This window comes from Ilyonectria robusta, assembly GCF_021365365.1.
Source record: "Ilyonectria robusta strain PMI_751 chromosome Unknown BGZ61scaffold_84, whole genome shotgun sequence".
Classification (NCBI taxonomy): domain Eukaryota; kingdom Fungi; phylum Ascomycota; class Sordariomycetes; order Hypocreales; family Nectriaceae; genus Ilyonectria; species Ilyonectria robusta.
The window spans coordinates 26,178-41,768 of NW_025764518.1; the positions used below are offsets into that span (position 1 = coordinate 26,178).

The following is a 15,591-nucleotide window of genomic DNA, read 5'->3' on the forward strand; positions in this document are numbered from 1 at the left end:
ATACAACAGGGACCCCCTATATCTCTTGTGACAAAATGCAAATTGGAACCTAATTTCGGTTGTCATACTCTTCTTCTCGATGGCAAAGATTGTTGCTTGGGAATCGTTCCCTTGCCGTGCCCACGGTGGGCATCCCTGCCTTCTCGCGGATTCAACACAGCGTCACCCAGAACATGGCGGAAGAGGACGGAGTCTTTTAGAACGAATTTTGGCAGCGTTGTGGGCCCAGAAGCCTGCCGGCTATAGTTCCTATTCGCTGCCCCAGCTTCCGGTGGGCGGCCCGCTCGCCGGTGGCCTCGCTGCTCTATTCCTAATACGGCGAGCGTTGCAGCAACGTGGTCTTTCTCGTAGCACAAAGGAGAGCACGAACGCCAACAGTGCAGTATGATAAGCATCAAGCAATGTTCGCTCGTCAAAATGACTGGGAGATCTAGCTACTTGCGATGTCTCCCTACCTGAATTTGGCCACGGACCTCATATGTCCCATCGACTAGCTGAAAACGAGAACAGTATTTGTCGTCATTTCCAAAGTCAAGCTCGATTTCTTCTAACAAAGTAGAAATCTCTGTGGACGTAGCGTCATCGCTGAGGCGTATGTGGATGGTCTCGATGCCACGCAAAACAAGCAGGACATTGAGCTCCCCAATGTCACGCCATTTCTCCATGCTTAAAACTAGCTGCTTGACCTGGGTTAGTTGGTTGCCGTACGAGCGCGACAATGTTATTGCATCCTCGTCATCAAATTTCCACCACAGGGAGTCAGGAACCCAGAGGACATCCCGCGTTGGGCTAAAGTAGAACGACCATTCAGTACGCTCATGGTGTCTAAGTTGGTAAAAGCTCTTGAGCGTGTGTATCCGAGACTCCGTGCATACGGAGAGAGCAACAGGGTGCCGGTTCTGGCCGGACAACTGCCCAAATACATCTCTCGGGTTGTCTGGCGTCCGGCCTTCGATTTCCAATTCGGGATCCGATCCATCATCCGAATCGTGATCTGAATCGTGATCCAGTTCAACATCTGCTTCTTCATCTGCTTCTTCATCCGCTCCATCATCCGCTCCATCACCCGCTTCATCATCCGCTTCATCATCCTCTCCGAGCCAGTTAGAGATGGTATCATAGAGTTGAAATCTCATATAGTCTTCAATGTATCCAGTCTTTGGGTTAAATGGCGAATGAGCCCGGATCTCAATTACACGAGGCTCTGGCCAAGTTGCTTCCCAGATCATCAGGCGGACCTCGGCGGGAAGATCGGCAAAGGTTAGCGGTCCGGGCCTCCGGGGATTGGGCGGCAAGTGCCACGTTGAAAGCACGTGTTCCGGTCGGGAAGACGGTTGAGGCAAACGCTCGTGAGCAGTGGGCGATTGCTGTCGCAGCCTCGGGCCATAACGGTCTTCATCCACTCTAGATTCCTCGAGACTTCTCTTCTTAAGCGACTGATTCGCAAGCTCTGTACGCCGAGCCGCGATCTTCGTCGGAGTCATTGAGTATACATTAGTGACCCAGGTACAGAGCCCAAACTCATCAAGCCCAGACTCGACGATAGCCACCCGTCGCGCCGTTTGCGTGGAGCTCTGAACTAGCCCAAAAACAGCGTAGGCAAATCGTGCGTATAGAAACTCGAGCGTCGCTCTCCCGGGCGGATGAATCATTCGGTTGTGGAAGACGTGCGCGGGAACGAATAGGTCGTCGGCTGCGGATAGATAGTGCGCAACCAAGCGATAGCCATGGGACGTGTTCTTCGGCAGGAAAGCGAAGGCGCGTCGATCGAAGTCACCCAGGAGGTCTGCACGGAGGTGGCAGGTATTCGCCGAATTGCTAGGGCCGAAGTCTCCGCCACTGTTGGCAAGATAATCGCTCATCCGATTTCGGCAGAACCAAGAAGACAGAGCTTCGGGGACTAAGAGAGCTGGCTCTCCCTTCATGTTGCCCGATACAATGCAGCCATTAGCCGGCAATGACGCCTCTGTTGGCACGTCGTTGACACACAACCATGTCTCTGGGAGGCTGCCAGACGGAAACTGCCAGTCCTCGAAGCCACTGACGATGGCAAACGGCGAGACACCATCCACTCCTAACAGAAAGGGTGAGTTCGACATCGTAATCTCGCAGAAAGACAGCATACCTTGGCGAACATGTAGATAATAGTACCTCAGAGTCAGTATACCGTCATGGCTCATTTCCACACGTTGCCTCCCGCAGCGGTCGCGACTCAGATAGGCGCCTACAGCATTTCCCGCGACGATTTGGCACGCCGAAAGCGCTGTGCCGTGATGAATGCCGTATTCAAAATCCGAATCGGCTTGGTCATGCTTCGTGACCATATCGAGGCGGGGGAAACGGAGGAGAGTGCTCTCATGGTCAGGATAATGGGGATGTCGGATAATGACAGAAGGGGCTTCACATTGCGGCGCATGCCCGAGTGGGCGGCACGGCTGTCGAATTCTCATGCTTGCGCAAATTGTACGCCGGCGGTTGTAGAGTTAGGTCTGAGCGAACCCTCGAATGCAAACCATTGGGGGAATCCAGGCGTTTTATCCCTCTTTGTTTGACCCGACAGTCTGGTGGCCAAGACACCATCATCCTCAACTGGAGTTAATCTCCGGCTGTAACATAGTGAGGCGAAGTATCCGGATTCTATTGGACAAAGCCATTTGAGGACTGCCCTTGCATTAGCGCTTGTAGATAATCTCGCTCACGGCAACATCCGCTGGAAATTGTGACCCTGGCAGTCCCCACATCAAACGCATGATTGATTCTTCTCCCGAGGCCCACCGCGGGGCCTATTGGTTCTTTTTCTCGACCCTAAGCGCGCTGTGATGTTGACTTCCAGTCATTACTGTGCTCTTCTTGGAGCGGGGACGGCAAGACGCGACGAAGGAACGAGATTTCCTCTGTGGTGCTATGGCCCTCATACATGCACTATACTGCATCGAGGATGTTTTTCACAGGATTGGTTTCGACAAATCGGACACCGTCCCGGTAGAGTACGTCCATATGCGGAACGACCTTCGATCGTACAACCGCTTCATCTGCCGTCAATTCAACAAAATTTCCCTATTAAAGATTTCGATCGACACTGCATAAGGGCAGAAACATGGCGAATTATCCGGGGGTGGGAGAATGGTGATATTCTGCCTCTGAAAAAGATCCGGAAGGCGTGGCTGGCTAAAAAAGCGCGAGACCGTCCCCACGCTCGTTCATCTAGGACCGTCCTCCTTCAGACGCTCTTCCTCCTACCGTCTACTCCCACGGCACCGCCTCCGTCTCGAGACTCGAACAGCGCTCCTCAAATGGTACGCCTTCGCTGAGGCCGCCTTGGACAGGACCCAGAGCGCCTTCGCCAACATCTCCGAGCCTTTGATCCGTCCCCAGCAGTCGAACGGCGCTGTCGCCAGACTCTTCCTGCTCCCAAGCTCAAACCCTAGCTCGGAGCCGACTGACACCAAGAAGAACAACCAGCTCAAGAGTCCCTCGAACCAGTCGTTGTCCAGTGTATCCTGGACAGCAATCCCTCTTACCAGGCCGCTTCGGCGGACCACCCGCCATCTCAGCCCTCCTCGGCCACAGACCCCAAGTGCCCGTCTCCATTCAAGGTTCCTGGCTCGGAGAAGTTCCGGATTAGCGTCGGCCGAATCTCGGATTGCCCCGATCGTATCTGGCAATTGGGCTGTTGCCGGCTAGCGCGCCAGGTGCCGCCTGCCATCCAGCTGCGTCTTGAATGCAAACATCGGATGCGCGTATTAAAGAACACATCCTGTTTCAAAGCAAGGTGCCATGTCCACTGTACATCTATCTCATTCTGACCGGGGTGGTATAAAATGCTCGCAGTTGCAACACTCAAGCTAAGGAGACAGACAGGCCAAGAGACCTTGCAAGAGAACAGGGTGAGCTGTGGGCAGTTTTGCACTGAATGTAATAGCACCTGGACCCACAGTAAGTACAAGTTAACGATGTCCCGAGATATCGAGCGGTTACAGCGCGAAATTGCGGCACGAGGGATCCTTGCACCGATATGGCTTTAGATGAGAATCGACAAACTCCGAGGAAGGCCACTGGGGAAGGCAAGTTGGTTGTCGCAGCCGGTTGCTTGACCTCCGTGCCGTACAGTAAGACGGGTGAAGAGTAGCAGGCAGAAGCGACGGTTGATTTGGTGGGAGTGTCGGACCAATCGAATTTGGCTATCGGGAGAACATCACCGGCACACTCTATTTTCATTTGTTAGCCACAGCAGGGTGATTCGGCGGATCAAACTAGCCACATGACTCTTGAAGTCTACGGGGCGGAAAAATAATCAGGTGGAATCAAGAACGATGAAAATATTTTTTGGTGACCGGACAGCGCACGATCTTTCCAAGAGTCCAGCAATTCAGCCATTCAGCTGTTTGAGTGCAGGAAGCAGGTAGTGGGAAGTCCCTCGAGGGCTCTCCGCCTCATACACGGGCAGATCGAACAGCGCCTTTATGCCTTAGGCAGAAGTCCTGGTGCGTGCATTGACCGCCGCCCTGCGGGTGAGTCAAGCAGGCGGGTCACCACATGAGCCCCACATTCCATTCTGGGGTTATGCGCTATCATTGGTCGGATGGAAAACCGAATGGCCAATTGCTGCCGTAGCCTCGCGCGATGGTGCTCAGCACCATCGCTATGGCCTCCATTTCTGTCGTGTATGGGTTCTGCTCTTCTCTTGAACCGATGGTGACAGAGTATCTGGTAATGATATCATCGATTCTGCCACTTGGCGTGTAACGTATGACCCCTCCCATGCCTACCACCGCCCCTTTCTCAGAGGAGCTGGTCGCAATGAGAATACCCTTTGTATGTTGGCTGTGTCATCGCGAGTTTTTCTCATGGGCGATATGTATCGTTGCCACCTTGCGCTGCGAGCGGGCGGATGTGTCACCAGTAGGGTTCGGGTTTTGACATAGAGCTTGGGGGATGGTCCAATGCTCACTGGCTCGCGCAGAATACCGATGTAATTCCGATGCATGGCTGTGCGGCTTAGTAACTGTGTGGCTGTGCAGACTTCATCCCTAATTGTCGGCGGCGCGGCTTTCTTCTTTCCTATCAAAAACACAATTTGTGGAGGGAGGTCGCCACTCGCCATGGCAGATCAAGACCAGTCACGCATCATCGCGGACAATCCTATTAGGGACAGCCTCGATGCCTTTAGCGCTACATTCAGCTCTATGTGTAAAGAGAGGAGCATCTCTTCCTCACCAGACGCGCTTGGCCAACTTAGCCAAGAAGGTACGACTGCCAGCCTCACTGGTTACTCCTCTGACTAGTATGCAGAATTGCAGAATCTCGCATTCGGTCTCTTGTCAACGCTTCAGGTCCTTCCTATTGTGCGCCACCTCCGTTCCAACAGTGGTGGCAGAAACCTCCTCAGTGATATTCTGAAACTCACTTCCGCTCTGAACTCTGACGACTTTGACCTCGACCGCATCAAACCTCTTCTGAAGGCCGCCGTCACCGGTGATGCAGATGATTCTCATATCTGGAATCAAGTTTACAACGCCGTTACCGAATCCACCCCACCTCCCCGACCGATAGCCTCGTCGATCCAACAAACGCCGTGGAGTCAGAACACGAGCGGCTTCGTAAACTCGTCAGAATTCCGCCTGAATGTGGACCCGGTCCTAAAGTTGGAGCTCGGGCGTCTATATGTCGGCCTTTCTAATTTCTGCGAAATCTTCTTCAGTGGCGTGCCAGATATCGGGGCGGCAGCTGCCACCATCTTTCGCAAATGCGCCGAAGGCGACAACCCGCTCTTCGGCAGCCAAGGGTGGAAGGGATGGCCGACAGGCGCCAAAGAAAGCGATGTCTTGACTTGGTTTGGCGACCTGATCCCGAAGCTGGAAGCATTTGCAGGCGACTGCAATTTGATCCCGACACGTCGACGAAAGCTGTTGGCGCAGCCTAAGACGCCACTGCGAGGCTCTACAGGCAAACGCAGCATGGACATTGGCTTCGTCAACAGCGACATCGCATACAAGGCTCCGTCGAAGGAGGATGGCAGATTTCGTTGGTCACACATCCTCGTGGCCGGGGAGCTGAAAAGCAACCCGGAGGCCGACAAAGCTTCGATAGCATGGATTGACCTCGCAACGTATGCGAGAGAGGTACTCGCTGCTCAAGACACCCGTCGCTTCGTCCTGGGCTTTACTCTCTGCGGATCTCTTATGAGGGTATGGGAGTTCGACCGGCTCGGGGGGATCGCCTCCGAACAATTCGACATCAACAAGAAGGATGGTGGGCTACAGTTTGTGACCACAATCCTCGGATTTCTCTGGATGAACGAAGACGGGCTTGGATTTGACCCTACCATTATCACGTCCGACGGCGAACGGTATATCGAGATCGAACGAGACGGCCAGACACAGCGCCTCATCATTGACGAGGTCATGATGCGTGCGCCTTGCATTGCCGGTCGGGCGACAACATGTTGGAAGGCCCATCGCAAAGAGGACCCGCAGACGCCGCTCGTTATCAAGGACTCGTGGCAGTACACGGACCGAGACGAAGAGGGTATACTCGTCCAAGAAGCGACTGAGAAAGGCGTGGTTAACGTCGCCCGATACTACCACCACGAGACTGTTCGCGTCCGCGGTGCTGATGACGACGTTCGAAGCAATGTTCGAAAGGGATTGGACATCACAAAAGCTACGAATTATCGACCGGGACGCCCGATGTTGCCGTCAAGTGCGATCGCATCCAGTGCTTCCCGCAAAGGGCGAAGCAGCAGCGCTGGCGTGAAGCGACCGTCCAGCGAAACTGACGCCGCTCTGCCGCCGAGCAAGCGATCCTGTTCAGCATCTCCAACAAAGGCCAGCATAGACGCGCTGCCAAATCGGGTACATCGGAGGGTCATTCTTCGAGACTATGGGAAGCCGATCTACAAGGCAAGCTCTCGACTGGCTCTACTTGCCGCGCTGGAGGGCTGCATTGAAGGTCACCAGTCCTTGCACAAGGCTGGCCTTCTCCACAGAGACATCTCTATCAACAATATCATGATCAATGAGGACGACAACAACCCCTCTTGGCCTTCGTTTTTGATTGACCTTGATCTCTCCATCAAAGAGCAACGAGACGTCGCCTCGGGAGCAAGGGGAAAGACTGGCACGAGGGCTTTTATGGCAATCGGCGCGCTTCTGGGCGAGCAGCATTCCTTCATGCACGATCTCGAGTCATTCTTCTGGGTCCTGTTCTGGATATGCATCCATTACAGCAGGCCAGACGAGAGCAGAGTCGTTCCACGGTTTGAGAAGTGGAATTACGTCGATACAGAGGAGTTGGCTGGAATGAAACTCGGCGTTGTTGCGAAGGAGGCAATTTTCATGAAGACAATCACCGATAACTTCACGCTATACTATGAGCCACTTATCCCACTGTTGAACGGGATGCGAAAGATTGTTTTTCCTAGGGACAAACCGTGGGAACGGGAAGACGAGAAGCTCTTCTCTCGAATGAGAGAAATTCTCCGGAAAGAGTGGCAAGACTTGAAGTAACAGACGTGGGTGGTAGGTAGAATGATCAATAGAGAGGATTGCCAAGGCAGCGCTCTAGGCCAGTAGGCCCCCGTAAGACGTGTTCTTAGGACCCAAGTACCACACCCGATGGGATCTCCGGCCACGTGAGCTGCTGTTGACAAAGCCGGCCGTCCTCGTCGTCCTACAATTCGATAAGTTATCTTCTGGTGTGAATGGTCTTCCTCCTGTCCGTTCGAAATAGACTCCTCCTATAATTGGCCTTCTCAAGACGCCGCAATGGGCGACGCAATCTAACACCCTTTGTTCCAAGCTTAATTCGTGGGCGAGAGGTGTGAACTAAAGAAATACTTAGTGCCACGTCCGCGGTACGAACGAGCCACGACGGCGAGCCTGTCGACCCTGAGAAACACGATCGCTTCGCCAGTGGTCAGAAGACCATACTCAAGGCCTCCCTCAATCATGTAGTGGTAGGTCTACGTGACGGCAGACGCCGTCAGCCTTTCCGCGTGATACTGGAAAAGCGCGTCCGGGTCCACAGACGTTGGAATCGTTTTTCGATTGACAACGTCCTTAGGAATGTTCATAGCCCGCAGACCAAGACGAAGATGCGGAGCGGTCAGCTTGTGGGGGGGTTTGTACTCAGAAACATATATCATAGTACGCGTCGTCGCGAGCACATCGTTGGATCGATAGACGCAGATCTGATCGGGTCGCAGCTGATTGAGGTCTCGTCTGTGGTCCGGCGTCTGTGGTGGTGTTGAAGGAGTCTCCCGGTCCACGACTTCTTCAGCGACGTCGCTAATGGCATGGGGGTGATTCTCGAAGATGATGCCATTTCCCATGTCGAATGCACTGCTGACCTCATTCACCTGCTTGAGCTGCTCTATTATCGCTCTGACTGGATCCTCAACACTGTTGTGCAGGAAATGCTCGAGTGTCTTCTCGTTTGCTATCGATCGCTGGGAGACCCGGTTTCCCAAGCCGGCCAGGAAACTTCGGCTCTCGAAAGCGCGGCTCTGGGCAGGGAACGTGTCGTAGAGTGCACCAAAGATGACTCTCTGTTGTTCTAGGAAATCCGACCATGGCCTGAGACGTGTCGGACACCACTTGTTACGCGGATTGGTGATAGGGCCCTTCAAGGTCAGTTTTTTGTCTGTTTCGACGGCAAATTTGGAGAAGACGAGGTGATGGCACGCGGCGATGTATTCATCAAGTGTCGTGGGCCGGGTTTGTTCCTCCGCTTCCTCAGCGCGTTGCTGCTCTCTCTCAGCGCGTTGTCGCTCCTCTTGTCTCTCTCTCTCTGCTTCGTCGGCGCGTTGCTGCTCTCTCTCGGCACGTTGTCGCTCCTCCTGTCGCTCTCTCTCTGCATCGTCGGCGCGCTGATCGGCCTGTCGCAGAAGCCTTTCAAGTTCCTCTACACTCCTCGGCTGCGCCATCGGATATCGCGGCAGATGCTTGGTGGATGGAAAACGGATTGATTCGACATTCAAAACATATCAAGACAAGACGTCACGCTTTAGAATTGCGTTGCGGGGGCGACCACCATTGTCAGCGGGATTGAATAGATTTTGCTCCAGCATCCCGGCCAATCGCGTGACCCAGCAAAGCCGGATGAGCTCCGCCGGCGTGGGCTCGCTTGCCCCACTCTGTCTGCTAGGCATCCATGCAGGTCTTGATGGTGGGCCTACCATCCTGTAATCTCATTGGTAAGCTGCACCGCATCACGGACGCGACTGCAACACGAAATCACTTTCGCGTGCCATCACATGTTGTGATTGTCAGCTCCGGGCGTGCCAGTCGGGCCAATCACTTCCAGCCCGGCCCTGTGGTTTTTCCGGCTGCAGTCATAACAGCAGCCACAGTATCGGCCACATCATCGTCCACTTCGAGCCGCAACCCAACTGCCCATCCTGACATCAGTTGCAGATGCTTCGTACACCAGTTGGTTGCGATCCGTTACAATGTTCTGGTTTGTTCGACCTCGTCCACCGTCTTGCAGATATGAACTTACTTTGTGATAGTGAAATGTTGCCTCCCATAGCCGTTTCCATCACTCGAATCAGTCCTCATCTATGGATCCTGGGCTCCTCGATGATCTGCGAAAGGATTAAGAATCTAGAGCCCAAACCAGCGAATGCAATAATTGACTGGCAAGATGGCGGCAATACCTTCTACCTTCGAAAGAGGACTGCAAACGATTTGTCAGGAGGTGACGCTGAGATCGACAGGATGCATGTGGGGGGGACTTCAGCAGCTGTTTGGTGCCTCGGAGAGAATGCGTTCTGCAAGGTACATGCCTGGTGCGAAGGGCTGGAGCTTGAAGCCAACACTATTCAATTCGTGGGGGAGAGGGCCTCAGAAGTGCCCGTCCCAGAGGTTGTCTACTGGTGGATCGATCACGACCTCAACAGAACCTTCCTCATAACAAAGCGAGTTCGAGGACAAACGTTGGAACGGGCGTGGCCGCAGCTCTCCTCACCCCAACGCACACGAATTGCCCATGATATCGCGCGGTTCTGTGTTATACTGGCTGCCAACACTTCATCTCGGTTTGAAACGGTCACTGGATGTGGGGTTTACGAAGCTAGGTTGATGGAGAGCGCTCATCCATCCCATCCCACGTGGTTGCCGAGAATCCTTGGACCGTTCTCGCTAGAGGCCATCCGGGCCCACATGGCAAACATCTCGACTGAGCCTCCCCCAGACATTGACCCGCCCTTTCACTTCTATCATGCGGACCTTGGACCGACAAACATCATGATATCACAGGATGGCAACCTTGTCACTGGAATTATAGACTGGGAATCCGCAGCTTATTACCCACAATTTTGGGTGGCCACCAAGCCCGTGTATGCTGGAGCCTTTTGGCTTGAATGCGAGACCGACGAACCAAAACTATGGGGTCAGCTCCTGGGACAGGCACTCGATGCAAGCGGTTACAAGCGACTGGATGCAACATTCCGCCGCTGGAGCAGGTCTGTCACTTAGCGGGTGGGGGACGTAGTTTCACTGGTGCTTGTGTACCCCAAGAGTAGCGAGCTTTAATGGAGGAAGTACATGGCCCATTTTCTCCTCAAACCACAGAGACCTGCCGTTCAAACCCAACTCCTCCCACCGCCGCCGCTGAGGACCGCCATCTTGGACACAAAGCCGCATCGGCAGCGCTTAGAGAACTTTAGCCATGGCATAAGCTAGCCCCTAGTAGGAAGGAGTCATACAGCGGCGCTGCGGTGTGGAATCATTTCATTCCATTGACGCTCCACAACCCTCACACTTCGTGACGCTCGTATTGTTGTTGTACGTGCAATTTTTGTTCGTGCAGCGCTTCCCGTCCACCAGTTCTGAGACGATAGACTGGGCCATACTTGATGTCTGGCTGGCAAGAGGCTAAAAGGGCTGAAGTCGGTTCTAAGCTGTGAATGCAAATATGGGTATTGCAAAGGTGTCGAGGAGAGATGATAGTGCCAGTAGGGGATAGGGATCATTATATCAAGGGCAGATGCCAGGTAATATACAAATGATTCCAGGCAACAGCACGGCCAGCAGCCCCCAACACGCTTCCGAGCACAGTCAACGCGGGCGCGGAGAACCATGTCTCGGACTGACGAACGTGCTGTAAGCCGCTAATGCAGAGCGAGACACATCAAGGCAGCCGCCTTTTTGTTCATTCGCGCCCCTCCAGTCCTTTCCCTCATGTCGTGCTTGTATCGGTGCCATACCCCGCGGCTCAAGGGGGATGAGTCACGGCCAACAGCCCCTGAACGCTGGGTTTGACTTAGTTGAGCAGTGGGTACTGGCTGACAGGAGATGGTGACAGGGGACATTCGTGTTCTTTTGATGCCCAAGGGGGGCGAGAGCAAAGTGTCTGGGGCTTCGTGTAGGGATAAGGGTGTGGCGCTTAACGGTTCCCAGCCAATCATCTGGATTGAGAAGGGGTGAGCTAGGAACGACTGTGCGTTCACGGTCCCAGCCTGTTGTGGTGAGCAACGCGTGGCTCGATGACTGACTGAAGCTGCATGCAGACGGGGGGTATACCCGAAGTTAGCCGCAGATGCGTGATTTTCTGGGCCATGCGGGGTCAGTTCTAACCCTTTCCTACTGTGCTGTGGAGTCTGTGCTGTGGAGTCTGTGCTGTGGAGTCTGTGCTGTGGAGTCTGTGCTGTGGAGTCTGTGCTGAGGGGCCATCTGGTCTCTGTTCAAATTTGTGGTCTTGGCTGAGTGTTCTGGCAAACCAACTCAGTGTAAATGCGTTCAATTTGCACTACTGTACTGCAAGTTCTTCAACTCCAAACCCATTTGGGCCCGTGAAACACTGACTAAACCTATCCTATAAACCTTCCTGCCTTGTCACCGTTGGGATGGAGGAGCTCCGCAGAAGCTACAATTATATGGCCCCGGAGGATTGCCCCCGCAAAGCTTACATTTATCTGACATGTTTTTCCGCTTTGCGAGGGGTTTGTGGGACCAAGCACTACCCAGATGTTAGTATGAACCGGGGAGCCAGAGGAGATGTCCTACCTTGTCTTGTGTTTTTGATGTATGCAAATGGTGGATTTCGTCGGGGCATGTTTCTCTGAAGTGGTTAGAGGGTTTGGGATGGCAGAATCGTGGGTAATAAATAGTAGAGAGCACTCCAGTTTCGCCCCAAGTGGAGTGCGCCCCGAGTGGAGTGTGCCCCAAGTGGAGTGATCTTGACACCCAACTCACGTGGCGAAACCTAAGACGAGAGGGAGGAGTCATCAATTCCCCCTCATTGACATTTGACTCTTTCTGCCACGAGACCGCGATGGATTCCATATGCCACGTTTGCGCCAGGTGTTTCGAGAGCACCGAAACATTGCAAAAGCACATCCAAGATGAACGAGTGAGGTCATGCCAGAGAATTCGCGAAAGTTCTAGCTAACGCCCCTTCAGAGTCGATTGATACGCGATGTCCAGGAACTCTGCACCAAGGTTGGCGGCTCCGAAAGTTCGTTGCGTGGGCCTTGCTCACAGTTGCCTCTAGCCGTATCTGCCCGTCTCATCTGCGCTTGGCATCCTCGTACGCTACGCTACTCATTCAAGCGACTTGGATGTGGAAATAGACTTGGTGAATCCGAAGTCGGATCGCGGACACCCTGCTCCACAATCGATTCGAGTCCACGATGAACGAGACTTGACCTGCCCCGAATCCTTCTGCAACTACGCATCTACGAGTAACTATCAGGATCTTCAGCGACACTACAGAACGCGTACTACTGTCCTGATGTGGCAACAAGGCTGGACTAACATATGTAGATGTCGAATGCGATGAGGCCTGCCCTTTTTGTTCCAGGCCTCTCAACCGAGTATCACAATTCGTTAGGCATCCCGACGACTGCGCCGCTCGCAAAAAAAGGGGACTCGAGGTACCAGATGCCGTATCCAAACGACAAAAGACTTTATCCGGACAGGCCTACAACGAACTACGACTTGCGCGGCAGGACATCGAGCCATCAAGAAGGGTCGAGACAAATAGTTTCTCACCGAGCCCTCATGTTTCGAGAGGCACAGGTGCGTTACCACTCTCGTTTCTCCGCTGTATTTTGATGTACCTTGCGTTTAACTTCGATTTCCATTGTGTCTAGGCATCAGTTCAGCCGATACGACATCTGCCGCGTCAACGTTGAAAAACGATTCATCATCCGAATCTGTCTCTTCGAACTCGACAATACCACTGACGATAAGCTTGGCATGCGAAACTGGCCTCGAGGTAGTAGACCATTATTACAACCAAGCTCCACCTACTGCTCCGCCAGCATCGGCGCCCGGCGACGGTGACAATACCGAGACGGTACATCCTCCTGACAAGGACTCGACTACAGCCCGGAGGATCACCCCTTTCCCGGCAGACCTATCCCCGATCGGTGCGACGGGTCAACGAGCCCCGACCTTGAGTGATTCCCTCGTTGATGGGGGAATAATTTACCCTTGGGGTCAACCGCTAGCCGAAATGGGCCTTCCTTGCCTGTCAGAGTTACTCCCAATCGATGCAACAGGTCAACGAGCTCCAACACTGCGCAACTCCCTCATCGATGGGGCATTGATTCACCCTTCAGGCCAGGGCCCAACCGAAGGGATTTCTACCTGTCCGCCATATTTATTTCCAACCGGCGCCACGACAATTCAACGAGCCCCAACACTCAGTGATTCCCTCATCGACGGTGCAATGATTTATTCCACTCCTGACCAGTACGTAACAATGCAGGAAGGGATATCTACCTTTGAGCCAAACTTTGTTCTTAACAGCGGCACTCCTGTTGCTCCATCGAGTCACGGTCGGTCAGACTTGATCATACGAAGCAACGATAACGGCGAACGGGCCCCGACACAGATTTACTCTACTGGCGATCGCGCCGCAACTGATCATCATCTCAACCACCACACATCTACGGCCGAAGGTATCGCGGCCCATCACATCTGTTTTTTTTCAAGCGGCAACGCTGCGGACCAATGCTCGACACAAGTTATTGGCGCTGTCGCTCAACTTTCAACCCTTGATACATATTGTTGAGGAAGGACGTCAGTTGATGCCGGTAGGAGCCAGATCTCTTGCCATCACAAGTGTAGAATATCGCAGTAGTCTTCAGTAGACTGAGTAGACCGAGCCTGATCCTGTTATCCCAGGCATGAGTTGTCACTTCGGGCATGCTGTTGGCCAAGCGCAGTTGATGTGAATTCCTCCAACCTCCAGTTCATCTACCTTAGCCTTGAGCACATCAGAGTACGGCAGTTCCATTTTCCCCCAATTCTCAAGTTCAGCCTTCGTCGTAAATCCAACCATGACGGTATAGCCTTGGACAATAGAAAATTGGAGTCGACTGTCTGAAAGAACCCTGCGATTGGTGAGAATGTGGCAATCGGGCGTTTTAGACAACCTTACAATCCGCCACCTTTCAGGTCAACGATGTTCTCAGAGATGCCGTCTCTGTTCATACGCAGCTTTGGTGTTGCGAGAAGACCCCATGTCTTGGACACCGGTGGATCATCTTCAATGTTTTGTGATATTGACCCATCATAGAAGCAGACAATTGAGCCTGGACTCCAGAGGAGAACGAGGAGGCAGAACGCTTCCCCGACGGATCCGTTGTGGAGGCGAAATACATAGTCGGAAGGAAGTATTTGGTTGTATATTTTAATGAGCCCCAAGTGAGGTCGACCTAGTGTTGAATCCAGGACTCGACGTATGTCCTGCCTGGCATTAATCCAACAGTCTCAAGACAGGAAGAAGGGCACCGGACCTTTCTAACAAAGCTGTTCTGGGCTATGAATTCTAACCCAAGCGGCGATTTGATGGGAAAGCGGAGGTCGGAGAATTCCTCGATGCGATTACCAACCACATGATCTTCCAGCGTGTATACCCCAGTGCGTTGGATGGTTGCTTCCGCATCCTCGGCTGGAAAAGAACGTGGTAAATCCATGGCTTTCGAGCGTGATGTCGAGTCACAGTTGTGTTTAGGGATGCGGGGTTATGTCGGAAGTACCTTAACGAGTGTACCTGTAGGCGGTGCGAGCGGGTAGTTGCATTGGACAGCACATGACCTTTGGTTTGCTGGCCGCGCCGATTTCGGAGTGAAGGTCCTATAGCACAGGCTCCACAGCACAGATCCTATAGCACGTGTCCCAAAGCATAGGCCCCACAGCACAGGCCCCGCAGCGTAACACCACCTCCCAAATCTGGATCCATAGCACAGGTCTCAAAGCATAGGCCCCACAGCACAGGCCCCGCAGCGTAACACCATCTCCCAAATCTGGATAACAGGTTGAACTTGGCTGTTCGTTGATAGGAGAAATTTCTTGGCGTCAGTTCTTCTTTTTGGCCCTTGGCAGCACTGAGCAAAGACAACGAGGCTATTGACAAGTCTATTTTGGGTTCTAAGGGTTAGGGTTGTATGGGATAACAGTTGGGGAGATGTAGAGAGTTAATTGATCAATAATCTTCAATTGATCGCTCCATGCGGTATTGTATTACACGAATAAAGGAGAAACATGCGTACCTGAGAGCGCCTGCCAAATGTGAGTCTCAGAGATGGATAGTGGAGGGTGGCCGACTTCACACTGGCCCATGGTCGCCCCCAATGGC

General features: G+C 53.3%; 7 protein-coding genes across 7 annotated transcripts; 4 read left to right on the forward strand and 3 right to left on the reverse strand.

Annotated features, from left to right (window-relative positions):
* Positions 1-203: 203 nt before the first annotated feature.
* Positions 204-2,640, reverse strand: BGZ61DRAFT_229682 (uncharacterized protein). Its single transcript, XM_046238207.1, has 2 exons — positions 2,126-2,640; positions 204-2,074 (listed from the first exon to the last, which is right to left on the reverse strand). The coding sequence occupies exons 1-2, from the start codon at positions 2,448-2,450 to the stop codon at positions 435-437; spliced, it is 1,965 nt and encodes a 654-aa protein (XP_046093643.1). The 5' UTR covers positions 2,451-2,640; the 3' UTR covers positions 204-434.
* A 388-nt stretch (positions 2,641-3,028) lies between these two features.
* On the forward strand, positions 3,029-3,762 carry BGZ61DRAFT_229725 (uncharacterized protein). Its single transcript, XM_046238208.1, has 2 exons — positions 3,029-3,126; positions 3,184-3,762. The coding sequence occupies exons 1-2, from the start codon at positions 3,124-3,126 to the stop codon at positions 3,682-3,684; spliced, it is 504 nt and encodes a 167-aa protein (XP_046093644.1). The 5' UTR covers positions 3,029-3,123; the 3' UTR covers positions 3,685-3,762.
* A 1,340-nt stretch (positions 3,763-5,102) lies between these two features.
* Positions 5,103-7,508, forward strand: BGZ61DRAFT_375141 (serine/threonine-protein kinase Sgk2; the record flags this gene model as incomplete). The annotated part of the gene is made up of 2 exons (XM_046242386.1): positions 5,103-5,247; positions 5,293-7,508. The coding sequence occupies 2 exons, from the start codon at positions 5,103-5,105 to the stop codon at positions 7,506-7,508; spliced, it is 2,361 nt and encodes a 786-aa protein (XP_046093645.1).
* A 455-nt stretch (positions 7,509-7,963) lies between these two features.
* On the reverse strand, positions 7,964-8,926 carry BGZ61DRAFT_487626 (uncharacterized protein; the record flags this gene model as incomplete). The annotated part of the gene is made up of 1 exon (XM_046249997.1): positions 7,964-8,926. The coding sequence occupies one exon, from the start codon at positions 8,924-8,926 to the stop codon at positions 7,964-7,966; it is 963 nt and encodes a 320-aa protein (XP_046093646.1).
* A 589-nt stretch (positions 8,927-9,515) lies between these two features.
* BGZ61DRAFT_541985 (kinase-like domain-containing protein) lies at positions 9,516-10,478 on the forward strand (the record flags this gene model as incomplete). Its single annotated transcript, XM_046255119.1, has 1 exon — positions 9,516-10,478. One exon carries the CDS (start codon positions 9,516-9,518, stop codon positions 10,476-10,478), a length of 963 nt encoding a protein of 320 aa, XP_046093647.1.
* Positions 10,479-12,172: 1,694 nt separating this feature from the next.
* BGZ61DRAFT_229835 (uncharacterized protein) lies at positions 12,173-13,300 on the forward strand. Its single transcript, XM_046238209.1, has 5 exons — positions 12,173-12,354; positions 12,405-12,443; positions 12,496-12,685; positions 12,768-13,022; positions 13,104-13,300. Exons 1-5 carry the CDS (start codon positions 12,277-12,279, stop codon positions 13,136-13,138), a joined length of 597 nt encoding a protein of 198 aa, XP_046093648.1. The 5' UTR covers positions 12,173-12,276; the 3' UTR covers positions 13,139-13,300.
* Positions 13,301-14,145: 845 nt separating this feature from the next.
* BGZ61DRAFT_375158 (uncharacterized protein) lies at positions 14,146-14,929 on the reverse strand (the record flags this gene model as incomplete). The annotated part of the gene is made up of 3 exons (XM_046242387.1): positions 14,146-14,344; positions 14,392-14,699; positions 14,750-14,929. 3 exons carry the CDS (start codon positions 14,927-14,929, stop codon positions 14,146-14,148), a joined length of 687 nt encoding a protein of 228 aa, XP_046093649.1.
* Positions 14,930-15,591: the final 662 nt, after the last annotated feature.